Source organism: Triticum aestivum, chromosome 6B (genome assembly GCF_018294505.1).
Source record: "Triticum aestivum cultivar Chinese Spring chromosome 6B, IWGSC CS RefSeq v2.1, whole genome shotgun sequence".
Lineage (NCBI taxonomy): Eukaryota > Viridiplantae > Streptophyta > Magnoliopsida > Poales > Poaceae > Triticum > Triticum aestivum.
Window position 1 is genome coordinate 233907225 of NC_057810.1, and position 14712 is coordinate 233921936.

Sequence of the window (14712 nt, forward strand, 5' to 3'; positions counted from 1 at the left end):
CCAGCCTGCGTCGTCAATGTAGAGCTTGCCGCAACGACTCTTGGTCATCCGGCCCACAGCGTATCCCTTGAGCCCTTCAAAGCTGCCCTTCAAGAACTCGAATCCATCGTGCATTGGCCCCACGGTGGGCGCCAACTGTCGTGGAATTTTCACGACAGATGTCCTAGTGAAAGGACTTAGTCGTGGAGCCATCGCAACTAGGAAGCTTGAAGAGGTTAATCGGGACAAAGGACACGAGGTTTATACTGGTTCGGCCCCTTACGGTGAAGGTAAAAGCCTACGATCCAGTTTTGAGTGGGATTGCTTATGTCTCGATAACCAGGGAGCGAATCGCTGACCTAGCTCTTGAGTTGATGTTACTTGCCCTGAACCACCGTCAGGTCGTCCCTTTATATATAGAGGCCGACGCCCAGTGGCTCTACAGAGTTCCGGCCGACTCATAAACAGTGTCCGACTCGGTCTCTTAACTATTCTTGCCTTACAATACAAGTCACGCATACATGGCGGTTTATCACTACGGGCCTTAAATCGCCTCTGGGCCATGGGCCTTTAACTAAACCGCCATCCATAACCTGGGTCTTGGGCTTTAAGAATATTTGCAAGTATGACCCGGCCCCTCCTGGGCGGGTCATACTAATAGTTATATCCCCAACAGTTTTGTTTAGCCAACTTGATCTATTTATCTTGCAATGGGAAGAGGTGCTTTGTGATGGGTTCGATCTTACGGTGCTTGATCCCAGTGACAGAAGGGAATGACACATATGTATTGTTGCTATTAAGGATAACAAGATGGGGTCTATTTGTACATAAATAGATCTTGTCTACATCATGTCATCGTTCTTATTGCATTACTCCGTTTTTCCATGAACTTAATACACTAGATGCATGCTGGATAGCGGTCGATGTGGAGTAATAGTAGAGATGCAGGCAAGAGTCGGTCTACTAATCTTGGACGCGATGCCTATATAATGATCATTGCCTGAATATCGTCATGATTATTTGTGGTTCTATCAATTGTCCAACAGTACTTGTTTTCCCACCGGTTGCTATTTTTCTCGAGAGAAGCCACTAGTGAAACCTACGGCCCTCGGGTCTCTTCTTATCATATTTGCCTTTGGGATCTATTTTCCTTTACTTTTATTTTTAGATCTATTAAACCAAAATACAAAAATACTTTGCTGCACTTTATTTTATTTGCACTCCATTTATCCTATCTATTACAACTTTATCACGTCTCCGCGCCAATTTCTGGCACCGTTACCCGAAAGGGATTGACAACCCCTTTAACACGTGGGGTTGCGAATATTTTTTATTTGTGTGCAGTGGCTGTTTACGTTGTATTACGTGGTTCTTCTACTGGTTCGATAACCTTGTTCTCATTACTGAGGGAAATACCTACCGCCGTTGTCCTGCATCATCCCTTCCTCTTTGGGGAAATACTGACGTAGTTCAAGCAGGCATCAAAAGAAATTTCTGGCGCCGTTGCCGGGGAGGATCATCAACATCAACCAGGTTCCTAATCACAAATCTCATCTCCTCGCAATTTACATTATTTGCCATTTGCCTCTCATTTTCCTATCCCCCACTTCACAAAAAATTGCCATTTTATTCGCCCTCTTTTTCATTCGCCGTTTTTCTCATCAGATCTATTCGTGTTCTTGTTTTTTCGTCACAATGGCTGGTTTGAACGCTCCTCCTTTGTTACCAGATTTTGAAGTTCTATACTTCAAACAAAGACAAAGAGATAATTTGAAAGATGCTTGGTATAGGCTTATAGAGTCTTACCGTGTTTGCAATCTAAAGGGAGATGCAAAAATTTTGCTTAGAAATTTTTACGTATGATTGGCTTTGCATCATAGACAACTTTTGGATTTTACCGCGAAAGGGAATTTTATTGAGCTTGATGTCAATGTTGCCTATGAAATCTTAGAAGGAATTTTGGGGGTTCCACCACAAAAGAAAGGGTTTTATTTCACCCCAGAGGCAGCTCAAATTTTAGACAAACTTGTGATTTGCATAAGCATATGGTTGAGTTGCAAAATATAATGAACCTCTTGAACACCTCAACAGTAGCATCAACCGGACGAACACTTTGATTACTCTTTGCAATAAACGATTGAATTTTTTAGATCTCAAGATGATTTCTTTCCCGGAAAATTTAGGAAAGCGCAAAGAGCCTCCAGGATTTGAAAAGACCCTTACTAAAGTGGCAAAGATCACAGATGACAAAACGTAGATCCTTCACGTTACGCCTAGCTAGAGGCATAAAACGATATCGCTTGTTGGGAGGCAACCCAACTCATATATTTTTGTTTTTTCGTTTTCTTGCTGTTTTCAATAAAATACCCAACTATGCCTCGGATTAGATGTGTTTTTGTGGTTTAAATTAGTGTTTGTGCCAAGCAAGGCCTTTGGGATGATTTGGGTGAGAGTTGCTTTGATCTTGCTGAAAAACAGAAACTTTTGCGCTCACGGAAATATTTTTCATTTTTACCAGAAAAGTGATTTTGAGTTGATTCTTTTTGTAAAAGATTAATAAACAAATTATTCACGTCATCCTAATTTTTCAGAATTTTTGAAGTTACAGAAGTATTCGAAGTAGTCAGACTGCTACAGACTGTTATGTTTTTGACAGATTCTGTTTTCTTTGCGTTGTGTGCTTGTTTTGATGATTCTATGGTTTTTTGTTGAAGAAGTTTTTCCCATAAAAAAGTTGGAATACAGTAGATATAATGCAAAAACAAAATATGAATGGGTTTGCAACAATATTTATAGTAGTGGTTTGCTTTTTTATACTAACAGATCTCACGAAGGTTTTATTGAGTTTTGTGTGATTGAAGTTTTCAAGTTTTAGGTGATCTCGCATTTTATTCGTATGGAACATGAGAAAAGAACAATCAAAAAAGATTTTTTTTACCTTTGCGACATTTCATCGAGCACGTTGGAGACGGAGGCGGTGGCCGTGGGCGTGGACAGGTCCTCCTAGGCGGCCAATGGGCGTGACTTGTGGTGGTGGGGGAGTAGTCATGCCATCACCATGCGCACTTGTTGCGGGCGGCGGCGGCAAGTGAGCAGCCGAAGTAGACGCGACCGCCTTGGTCTTATTCGGTCGGGATGAAGCCGCAGCGGGCTTGTGCTGCGGCCGCTTCGGGGCGCCTCCACGAGGTTTGGCCACAATCGCCTTCTTCTTCGTCGGCGCACCCGTTCCAACGACGACCACCTGATGGGGGTGGGGGGGCAATTCATGCGTGGCGAGTGGGGGAGGCATGACGGCGGTGGCGGCGTCAAAAAAGGTGGAAGGGACAGTGGCGGCCAAGTCGAGGTGCGTAAGACCGGCGGCGGCCGCGAGGTTGGGGGAGTCGACCATGAGGTCTGGTGATGGCTGGTGTGCGGCGGGAGGCGGGAGGGCGGGCATCGGTCAACAAGAAATTTCCGCATGACAGTTGGGGGTTCACGAGGTGCGTGGTTGTTTTACTCAGGCGGTGGCTGGTGATGTATATTTGCATCACTTGGTGATTGTAAAAACCGAGAAAAAAATTGCATCTACATCATCTGCTGTGGGCGTTGTTAGGCCTTGGTGAAGCATATTTCGGTGATTTTTACATGGGTGTTGTAAAAATAAATAATGTCGACAGTAGATTCATCCATGGGCGTCATAAAAATACCAAATCCAAGATCGATCGTACTTTAAAACTTCCGTTAAGGACTGTAGCAGATCGAACTGTGTTATAAGATCCATGCCCGAAATTAGAAAATCCCGCAATTTACCCACAGGAAAAAAATGGGGAAAAAAAGGCGCATCATGGAGGCACAGGCACCGAACCATTTCAGCGTCTCCACGGTCGCATCGCACTCCCACGGCCTCGCTCTCGCAAATCTCTCAGATCTCCTCCTCTCTCCTCCCTCCCCCGCTTCTGTCGTCGCGGCCATGGTTGACGAGCCCCTCGACCCGCCGCCGCCGACGCCGGCGGCGGCGGCGCCCCCCACGCCGCTCCTCCGCCCGCGGCGCGAGGCGTTCGAGCACGGCCTCCTGCCCATCCCCAAGCTCATCTTCCCGGAGGGCACGCTGGCGCAGACCCTCTCCCAGCTTAAGGAGAAGCTCGCGCCCGCGGCCGCCGCCGCGGGAGACGGGCGCGTGGGCGCCGCGGCCCTCGCGGAGGCGCTGCAGATCCCGCCCGACCAGGCGGCGCTCGCGATCGGCATGCTCGCGGCGGTCCTCCCCGCGGAGGACCCCGCGCTAGACGCCGGCGGTGGTGGTGGAGGCGCCGACCTCCGCGACGTTCTGCTCTTCCTCTACATCCAGTCGTACAAGCGCCTCGTGCCGCGCCCGCACAAGGACTCGCCCGCCGTCGCCGACGTCTGGCCATCCACCTCAGCGTTCGACGGCTACCTGTCCGCTCTCTCTCCGATCCAGGTCAGGACGCGGTTCCGTTGGTTCGGATGCTTCCGTTAGAATTTTGCTGCTCGCATAGAAGTATATAGAACAACGTAGATGGGAGCTGAAAGGATTAAACCACTTAACGTTTACCAATTGCCATCCGCTTGGAAACTACATCCTATATTATCAACAATGGAACTGGGACATTGAATCAAGCAACGAAACAATGGTGTGTTGCCTTTTGCCTGGATGGATTATTGATTGCACAGAAGTCGTGCTATTCTGGACAAACATGCATTGCTAAGTCCAATGGTGCATATCGCTGCCATGGGAAACCTAGTATTAAATTTACTTCTAGATGAGCTGCCAAATTGCCTACTATCATCCTGTATTCATATAAAACTAGTGTGACGTGCCAAAGCAGGCCAAATGTTTTCTAGAGGAAACTGGTGACACGTTTCATCAGACATTTCTTTCATCACCTTCAGTTTTCCAGCAATTGTATCCTTGAACTTTCTACTGTGCTAGTTAACTGTCAACATATTAATGGGGACTTGGAACTCATGTCCCAAACATCTCCGCACAGGCTCTGCTTAGAATAAGAGGTATCTTGGCAGTGATATTCATCTAAGCTTGTGTCCATAATCCTATCTTGGAATGCTTTAAGAGCCGCCTGCACTTTTTTTTCCTATATAAATCCATCTGTCATTTGGGGGTTTCTTATCTGTTCCAGTTCCATATTTTGTATTTTTTTAGCAACCTTGGCTTATATCACATGTTTTCTTGTATAATAGACGTTCTTTTTGAGTTAATCGTTATCCTTCGAAAGGGTGCCAATTGCCCTTAGCCCAGATCAGTCGTACCATATCGGCACCCTTGTAATTTCTTTTCTTTTGCAAATACAACTAGTTAGCGTATCTTTTCTTTTGACATCATCCTCACTTAGTGCTTCCTATTTCTATTGTTTGGCAGCTTGTACGCAGTAATAGCCGTCGCTTTATACCTTCTCAAGCAGATGAAGAAATTCACCAGTTATCTTATCTGCAAAAGCATATGGCTAATATTCTCACTCTATTGGCTGATTCTGTTGAGGGGGAGGGGGATGATTCTCTGGTATGTCATCTTCTCTTTAAGTTACTCAAATTGTTACTATTCATTATATATTGATCATTCTTCATTCTCCACCTTATTTTTCTAGGTGAGTGAAACTATATAGGGGATAGTGTGATAGAAATAAAATATTACTTGGCCTCCGTTTGCTATTGGTGAACTGTGCCGTATTGTGTTGATTGTATAATCTGCTATAGAAGATTAAGCCACAAAGCTAGGCAAAATCGGGTAAAACAAACACTAAAATAGGCAAAAGTGGGTTTTGCAAACGTGATTATCATTCGACTGTAGATCCACAATGCCAAATACAGCCTTACAGTTCTTACCTCCAATCCTCCATATAGGTTATGAAGTTCGTTAGGTGTTAACTATAACCAGAGGCTAGAACCATCCATGGATAACATGTCTACAATAAATTGTATCAAGCAATTGAAACAAAAGATCAAGGGTAGAACAACCCACTGACATATACGTCTGCAGACACAAATTGTATAAAACACATAAAGCAAAAGGTCAATGGTAGCACACAGTTGATTCAGTTAAATATATATTACTTAAGTGAGTTCTTGTCTTCATGTGCAACTGAGAATAGATCTATTTTCTTCCTCACATCTGAGGACATATTCTGAAGGTAGTTCTTTGTTGGAACTTGACAAAGGGGCTTAGTTTCGACTACAAATAATCGGCTAGCTAGTGTTATTTTCAATGGAGGAAATATGAAAGACGATCTTGATGTTATGCTGCTAAAATCTGATGATATGATAAACTGTATTATGCCATCTTTTGTGCAGGTACTAACAATGGAGACTTTTGAGCACCTTGGATTTCTAGTGCATTTTTCGGAAGGAACATCCCTAAGCCAGGCAGCCACATTTTTTGCAAATTCTGATCCAGACATGCCGGCTGCTCCAGTATCTGCTGCTCAGGTCCATGATTGGATTTTGCAGAATATTGTTTCTTCGTTGGAGTTTTATACTGAGAAATCTACAGCAAAGGAAGGGAGCCAGCAGATAGCGTCTGATCTTGATGTTACCATGGCAGATGCCAATACAAGTCATCCAAGGAACAGCACACCTACTGTTGCCAATCCCGCATTCCATAGAAATTCTACATTTGTGGAGGGTTTCTCCAAAACTTCTGTTGTCAAGCATGCATCTGATGTCAAAGGAAATTCAGTGAAGGTATAAATCATAGTTATATTAGTATTAGTACCGGAATGCTTTGTTTAATACTCCTTCCGTCCCAAAATAAGTGTCCCAGAGACACTTATTTTGGGATGGAGGGAGTAACAGGTAGCCCACTTGGATGTTGAAAGGAATGAAGAGATTTAACACGTCTAATCCCAACATGTTCACATTGTCCCACCCCATATGCAATGTAGTGTTGATCAAGAAATTTCGTATCTGTGTAGTGTCATAAGTGATTGCATGGTTGAATTTCCTCCTGGTGCCACTGTAAACATAGTCAAGAATCTTTTGATCATTGGATTTGCAGTGAAGCATTGCTTTCTCTTAGAAGGAAAGAAGTACTATGTAGCCAGCTCTGTACTATTAATGGAATAATCATGCAAAGTTGCATTACTTGGGTCAGGATATATATACAAGGTTAAAGCAGACGAGAAATATGCAGGCCGTTGATCTGATCTGGAAAGAACCAATATAAAATCTCCTGTTGTGCTGGACACTTTGGAACACCCTCTATCATCTCTAATTGTCAGTGTTGAAATATGTTTTGTGTTGTTTACCTCTGTGTTCTAATGTTGTGACCTCTTGTAGCTTTGTCTGTTCAATATTGGAACCCCAGCGCTGGAAATTATCAGCATTGTTTAACACGTACTGCAAACTGTATGTGTAGGTTTTGAACTGCCATGATTCCGTTATTTATATATTAGCACCGGTGAAGTATGCTACCGTGTATGGATGTTCTGATACTACCGTTGTTCTTGGTGCTGTCGGCAAGGTATGCATGCATGGCATTTGGTTATTCCTCACCCCCTCTGTTACGTGGATTCAGTTTGCTTCGAGGCAATTTGTGTCTTGGTAGAGCTAAATAGCATAATATCTGCTCCAGTATACACTGTGTTCTGTGCATGCAAATAACCATTAGCCACATGCAACACATATGGATTATGGACTTGAAATACTTGTCTGATCAATCTTAGTTCCTACGTTCTCCCTACTAATCTTGACTCGTTTTGTTCTTGTTTGACATGAACCTCATAGTGGCTCTCCTTCTAACGATAGCATCACACAGGCAGTTGGCATGATGCCAATGATGGTGGTATGGTACTGTTCGTCACATGAAGAGTTCATGTGATTCCACCAACAGTGATGTGATTTGTCCAAAGTAGAGTTGGTGTGCGATGTCAATGCCAAACGTGAACCGACTTGTCAAGATTAGGGGGAGAATGTTGGAACTAGTATTGTCTGTTTAAATATTTTGAGTCCTTGCATGCTACATATGACTAATCGTTAGCTCCATGCATAGAAGCTAGCGTGTGTTGGACTGTGTAATTAGAACTAATTCCACAAATGTTTGTGCTGCATGTGGTCTAGTGTGGATTTATTATCTAGACGTATTTTAGTTCTAGATACATCCATTTTTATCCATTTCTCTGACAAGTATTTCCGGACGGAGGGAGTTTGTATTATATATGATATGTTTGGATGCAACAACGAAACATAACAGCCTACGACCTACATGTTACATGTGTGTATTTTCAGTCACTGGTGGACAGTAGCCACCTGGATTCTGCTTTTGCAGCATTGCAGAAAATTCATTTGTTTGTTTTGGAACTGGGGAACCATTTTTCATTTTGTCTAATGATCGAGTCAACCCTATCACTGAGAGGATAGATGAATATTCATTGTTTTTGGCTTTTCGTCCCCATGGAAAAAAAACTAGTTGGTGAGAATAATGGCAATAGAGGGGTGGTTCATATTGTTGTGGATCATATGATGACTGATAATTTATGCGGTCTGCATTGCTGGAAAATTCTTATGACACGGATAAAAAAATTCAAGAAGTTATTTGAGTTGATATGCTGTATAAGTAGCAAAGAGGAAAAATGGGAAATCTGATCGCAGATGGATAATTGGTGTCTTTTGTTGGTCATTCAATTTTTGCTATTTTTGCCCCAACTCTGCCAATTACATTTCAAGAATATAATGTTTCGTGTTGTCAGGTTATAAAGGTGGAGCATTGTGAAAGAGTGCATATTATTGCAGCTGCAAAACGAATCTGTATTGCCAACTGTCGTGAGTGCATCTTCTACTTGGGAGTAAATCACCAGCCTCTTATTGTGGGGGACAACCATAAATTACATGTGAGGTTCTGCTACTCTTTCTGTTCTAAACTGTTAGTCAGGACTAGCTGCTGCGTAGCAATTAAGTGGCGTATGATGAACAGTTGTAAATTCTTAACAATTCATTGACATGGCTAGTCATCATGTGTAATACACTATGAATGAATCATACATCATTCGTGCGGTACATACTGTGTATGTCACTACACCTAGAACTAAGATCTGTAAACTGTATTTATGAGTGAAAATCTGCTGTTCTGTTACTATTAAGTGAAAAAGGAAGATTAATCGCCAATTGTATACGAGTAACCATTCATGACTGCGGCATACTCTCTGAATACATAGGTTACAGTTGGAAAGGTGTTGACAGTCAATGTTGTGAACTTCTTGACACGATAGTATAGTAACAGTAATGCTTTAATTTTTAAATTTTGACATTGTGAAATTTCTCCATTCATGTATGAACAGATTGCTCCATTTAATACTTACTATCCAAGATTGGGTGAGCATCTGACACAAGTTGGTGTAGACCCCTCTACCAATAAATGGGACCAACCTTTTGTATTGGGAGTCGTTGATCCACATGATTCATTGTCCCATCCTGCTGGGGTTTCTGATGTTCAAGCCGAATCTGCTACTTGTGTAGATCCTGATCTATTCACAAACTTTTTGGTATGTTAAGTACACTGTAAGCTTTTAGCTATAGCATGATAGTATGCTTCTCGGGCCTTGTTTGTCTTTTGACAATGATTTTCTCTTGTATAAAAACAACTAAACATGACTACTTCCGTCTGCAGATTCCTAATTGGTTTGAGGATGAAGTACAAGAGCCTACAAAATGCAATCCATTTCCATTGCCTGAAATTTATCAGGCATCGCAAAGCAAGAAGGTACATTAACTTCGATAAACTTCCCTAGAATGATGTTTCTATTATAATTTACTCAATGCTAAGGCTATCTAGTGTGATTCACACTGCCTCATGGCCATAATGCAAATCAGTATTGATTTGTTAATGTTGTTTGGGTACAGTTTGTTCACTTCTCTATATTTTACTAGCACAATGCCCGTGCGTTGCTACGAACTGCTTAAGAGCATAATTTTGCGTTGGAGTCACATTTTTACAATTTTTATTTGTTCATTCTGCTAGTGTTGGTCTCACATGAAAGTAGTAGTATACTTGTTTATTTGTTTTAGGTCTCACATGTAAGTAAAAGCACATTTGTTTATTCCCACAAGTGGGTAAGGGTGTACCTTTTATTGATGAAGGTTGTTGGTCCCACATATGAACTCACCACCAACTCCAACCTTTATAAGTAGGAAAGATTTACTGTTTAGTATTCCTAAAAGTCACATGTTCCTAAACATGCCATATCATCTTCAGCAAGCTGTTCTGGAAGATACTAAAAAAACTATTCGGGAGCTGCAACTTGACGAAAATAGGAAAAAGGAATTAGCAAGCGCCCTTCACTCGCAGTTCAAAGATTGGCTATATGGTAAATTTTCATCTGTGCATTCAGTTATTTCATAGCATGTACATATCACTTCTGCCTTTTATATATCAGTAGTTACACTTGGTGCTTTATCTCCATGTCTCCATCTGTTTCATTGTTGTGGTGGCGGGGTAAATACCACATAAGATAGGATGCAATGCAACCTTATTTAACTATTTGGAATGCAGTCCAATCTTATTTAACTATTTCGTTAATGCCCTTGGAATGCAACTGGAAGGAAAACAGGACCGGAATGTCATGTCTTCTTGGATTCCTATGAAAATTCTTTAAAGAGGCCTTAAGTTTTTTTTTTGAAACCGAGGCAAAAGATTTGCCTCATCCATTAATTAAGGAGAAGAGAACATAGGTTTGCGAAAAGTTAAAAGAAAATTACACGGGGACTACTTTCCTGGCATAATGCTACTCAGGTGCTTTACGCCAGCAAGTGCCGAAAGCTTTGCCTCTTCTTTGATACTTCCTCCATTACAAAACATAGATGTTTTGAGAATTTTAAGACAGACTAAGGAGGTGGCTGGAATCTCCTTTATATCCTTCGTTTTTCTGCTAGTGACCGAACAGCCAACATTAGAGTGGAGGAGGGGCACGGTAAGAGAACATGTTGGGAAATGTGGACAAGTGACTCAAAACGTCAAGTATTTTGGAAAAATGTTACTCCTTCCGTCCCATAATGTAAGACGTTTTTTGACACTAGCTAGTGTCAAAAAACGTCGTATATTATGGGACGGAGGGAGTAGCTAGCTAGGACGTCACTTAAATTGGAAGAGAGGTAGTATTTACCAAAATGGCGGGTGGTGGCATAGATTTCTCTTGGAAAACCTGAGCATTTCGCTCGTTTCAAATGGACCAATTGGTTAGCATGGCAAGGGAGGTCATTGGCTCGCGGTTGATGATGTTGCTAGACGTCATGTTGATCCCCCAATTCTTGATTGAGTGCTTCGCCGCTCACCGAGCTAAATCAAGCGCTCCAAGGCCCTAGCCATTCCTCGACCATTCTCCAAACATGCTAGTTCTTTTACGCTGGCTGGGAGGATTTCTGCCATTACAATCTCAATACAAGTCAACCAATCAATAGTACTCCTGACAACAACAACAACAACAACAAAGCCTTTAGTCCCGAACAAGTTGGGGTAGGCTAGAGGTGAAACCCATAAGATCTCACGACCAACTCATGGTTCGGATACATGGATAGCAAGCTTCCACGCACCCCTGTCCATAGCTAGTTCTTGGTGATACTCCAATCCTTCAGATCTCTCTTTACGGACTCCGACCTCTCTTGACATTCTCCGCACGCTTTAGCCATCCGCTATGCACTGGAGCTTTTGGAGGCCTGCGCTGAATATACCCAAACCATCTCAGACGATGTTGAACAAGCTTCTCTTCAATTGGTGCTAACCCAGCTCTATCTCGGGGTACTTCCTCCGTTTCTAAATGTAAGCCTTAGAGATTTTTTATTTTTTTGGAAACGGAGGCAGAAGCTTTGCCTCATCCATTAAATAAGAGAGAATAGAGTTTCAATAAGGCTATATACGGATGTATATAGACTTATCTTAGAGTGTAGATTCACTCATTTTGCTACGTATGTAGGTCGTATTGGAATCTGTAAAAAGATTTATATTTAGGAACGGAGGGAGTACAAGTTATGTTGGTATAAATGATACACCGCTGCACTGTACTTTTGTAGTCCACAACATTTACTGTATTTTCCATCAGTGCTCAATGGAGTATGGCTGATTGTGTGCATTGAGTAATGCAAACAATATCGGTTCATGTTTGCAGCTACAGGCAACATCCGCCAGCTCTACTGTCTGCAAGGCGACTAACCATGCAATCAGCTGCTTTCGTCAACAGAGGTGTGCATCCGCAAGACTGTTCTTCATCCTCTTTGCTGGCTAGCTGGTGCGACTCCTGAAACATTCGGCGGCACGTCGTCGAAGCTGACCTTACTCCCAGGAGTGGTTTCCGCCTGCTCTTCAGCCTTGTAGAACCGAAAGAAAACTGTAAAAAGGAACAGGTGTTGTTGCCTCTTCTTTCTTTTCTCTTTTGCAAAGTAGCTTGATATGTTTCCCCCAATATCTTTAGGTCGTTAGGATATTTGGTCTTGGTTTCTCGGTGGTTGCACAGTTTTTTTGGGCTCTCCAGAAGTTCCACGGATACGTAACAGGCATTGTTAACCACTCAACTTTGCAAAAGGAATGAACATTTGAAATCCCATCATTGTATTTCTGATTTCTAATAGTACTCGTACGCCGATAAATAAAATAATTCAACACTAACTTCTAACGGATTGTTGTAGCACACGTGCCATATTTTTTTGAGTAGTCACATTTAAGTACTGCGGTACTGTGAGGGGACGAATGCTTGCTAAGAGCATCTCCGCTCGCGCCCCCAACAGGCCTCCTAGGATGAGTTTTTTTGCGCCGGTGTCAAAAAAATCCCTCAATCGTGCCCCCCGGACGATGAAATCTGCCGGCTCGGCCTATTTTTTGGTCCAGCGATCCGAGCGCGCTTGGGTGCTTCGGTGGAAGGAAAACCTGCGCTTGGGCCACCACTATCAGGTGAAAAAGCATCTTGCACTTCTATATTCCTTCCCCCCTCCCTTGCGCATGCCCTCCCGCCGCCATGCCGATCCCGACGTTGCATACCCACCCACCATCGCTAGAAAGGACATTCCCCCGTCGGAAAAGGGAAGGTTCGCTGCGGCAGCCTCCACCCTGCTTCCTGGGTGAGCTTTCTGGTGCTCCAACCACGCAGGACGGGGATACAGGCGGCTGCGCGCCTACCACGCCCCCAGGTGTTCGACGATTTATCTGCTCGGCGATGGACTCGGACGACGAGGAGGTGTTTGCGGCGCTGCTGTAGGAGGAAATCGATGCCGACGTCCAGGAGGAAGAGCATCTCATGGTCCTCGCCGCACTGGCCGGCCTGTTCGTGAACAATGCAAAGCCGCTGCGAGGTGGCTCGGCGCCGGGCCGGCTGAAGGCAAAACAGAGGCATCGCCTGGAAGGCTATTGCTTGCTCTACTTCGACTACTTCACCGACGCTCCACTGCACGGCGAGAAAGTATTTCGGCACCATTATTGGATGAGCCGAAAGCTCTTCCTCAGGATTGTGAATTCCATCCGTGAGTGCGACAACTACTTCAAATGCAAGAAGAATTGCACCAGCACACTTGGATTCACATCACTCCAGAAGTGCACGACAGCTATGAGGATGCTTGCATACGGAGCTTCCGGTGATTCACTTGAAGACTATGGACGCATGGTCGAGTCCACGACCATTGAGTATTTGTACAAGTTCTGTAGGGTAGTGGTGGCAGTGTTTGGACCTTAATACTTGCGATCACCCAATGCTAAAGACACTGCTCCGATCCTAGCACAGAATGCAGCAAGAGGATTTCCTGGGATGCTTGGAAGCTCGACTGCATGCATTGAAAATGAAAAAACTATCCATTTGTACAAAGGCGCCAAAGGCAGTTGCAGTGTGGTACTTGAGGCACTGGCCATACACGACCTCTGGATTTGGCACTCCTTTGGTATGCCAGGAACTCACAATGACATTAACGTACTGCAATGCTCGAATGTCTTTGCCAAGCTTGTTGAAGGCCATACTCCTTCGGTGAACTTCGAGGTCAATGGGCGGCACTACAACAAGGGATACTACGTAGCAGATGGCATCTATCCGAGATGGTCACATTTGTGAAGACTATCTCAAACCCTGTGCCAGGAGGCAAGAACTCCTACTTTGCCAAGTGTCAGGAGGCTTTGCAGGAAGGATGTCGAGCGGGCATTTGGTGTGCTTCAATCTCGATTTGCTATTGTCCGGTACCCCACTTAGACATGGTTCGAAAGATTAAATGTGGGAGGTCATGACTTGCTGTGTCATATTGCACAACATGATCATTGAGAGCGAGCAGGAAGAGCCAGTATTTGACACTGAACCATATTACAAGCAGGGTCCTCTTGCCCAAGTTGATCACCAGCTACCGGCAACCTGGTGCCTTCCTCAATATGCGTCAGGAGATCCGAGACCCACAGATGCATAACTGCAGCAAGATCTGGTGGAGCACGTATGGAGGCTAAAAGGCAACGCCTAGCTCGACGTGTGATGAAATATGGGTTTTATTTGTTGAACTATTTGATTTGTATTAATTTGTTGAATTATTTGATTGGTATTGAATTTCTGTGATGAGTTATGTGATAAAAATATCTTCTGTTGAATTTGTGCCGAATCACGCCGAATATGAGCCGAAATTGCTCCAATTTGCGCCGAAAGTGAATTGAAAGCGGGCCAATTTGCGTTGAAAGTGGGCCAAAATCGACGCCTGGGGGCGACCTTGGGGGGCAGCTGGGAATCCGAGCCCCCCACTTCGATTTTTTCACCGGCGCGCCCGCCGGTGGCGCTATTTCAA

At 43.8% G+C, this 14712-nt stretch overlaps 1 protein-coding gene across 1 annotated transcript; it reads left to right on the forward strand.

The window, feature by feature from the left end:
* Positions 1-3787: 3787 nt before the first annotated feature.
* Positions 3788-12537, forward strand: LOC123136740 (TBCC domain-containing protein 1). Its single transcript, XM_044556226.1, has 9 exons — positions 3788-4414; positions 5351-5491; positions 6280-6669; positions 7343-7447; positions 8673-8813; positions 9261-9464; positions 9590-9682; positions 10175-10286; positions 12081-12537. Exons 1-9 carry the CDS (start codon positions 3803-3805, stop codon positions 12122-12124), a joined length of 1842 nt encoding a protein of 613 aa, XP_044412161.1. The 5' UTR covers positions 3788-3802; the 3' UTR covers positions 12125-12537.
* The last annotated feature ends 2175 nt before the right edge of the window (positions 12538-14712 follow it).

Excerpts from the sequence above, each read along its gene's own strand:
- LOC123136740 (XM_044556226.1), top strand. The coding sequence starts at position 3,803 with ATGGAGGCACAGGCACCGAACCATTTCAGCGTCTCCACGGTCGCATCG. Across the intron at positions 7,448-8,672 it reads TTCTTGGTGCTGTCGGCAAG|GTTATAAAGGTGGAGCATTG; the intron begins GTATGCATGCAT and ends TCGTGTTGTCAG. Across the intron at positions 9,465-9,589 it reads ATCTATTCACAAACTTTTTG|ATTCCTAATTGGTTTGAGGA; the intron begins GTATGTTAAGTA and ends TTCCGTCTGCAG.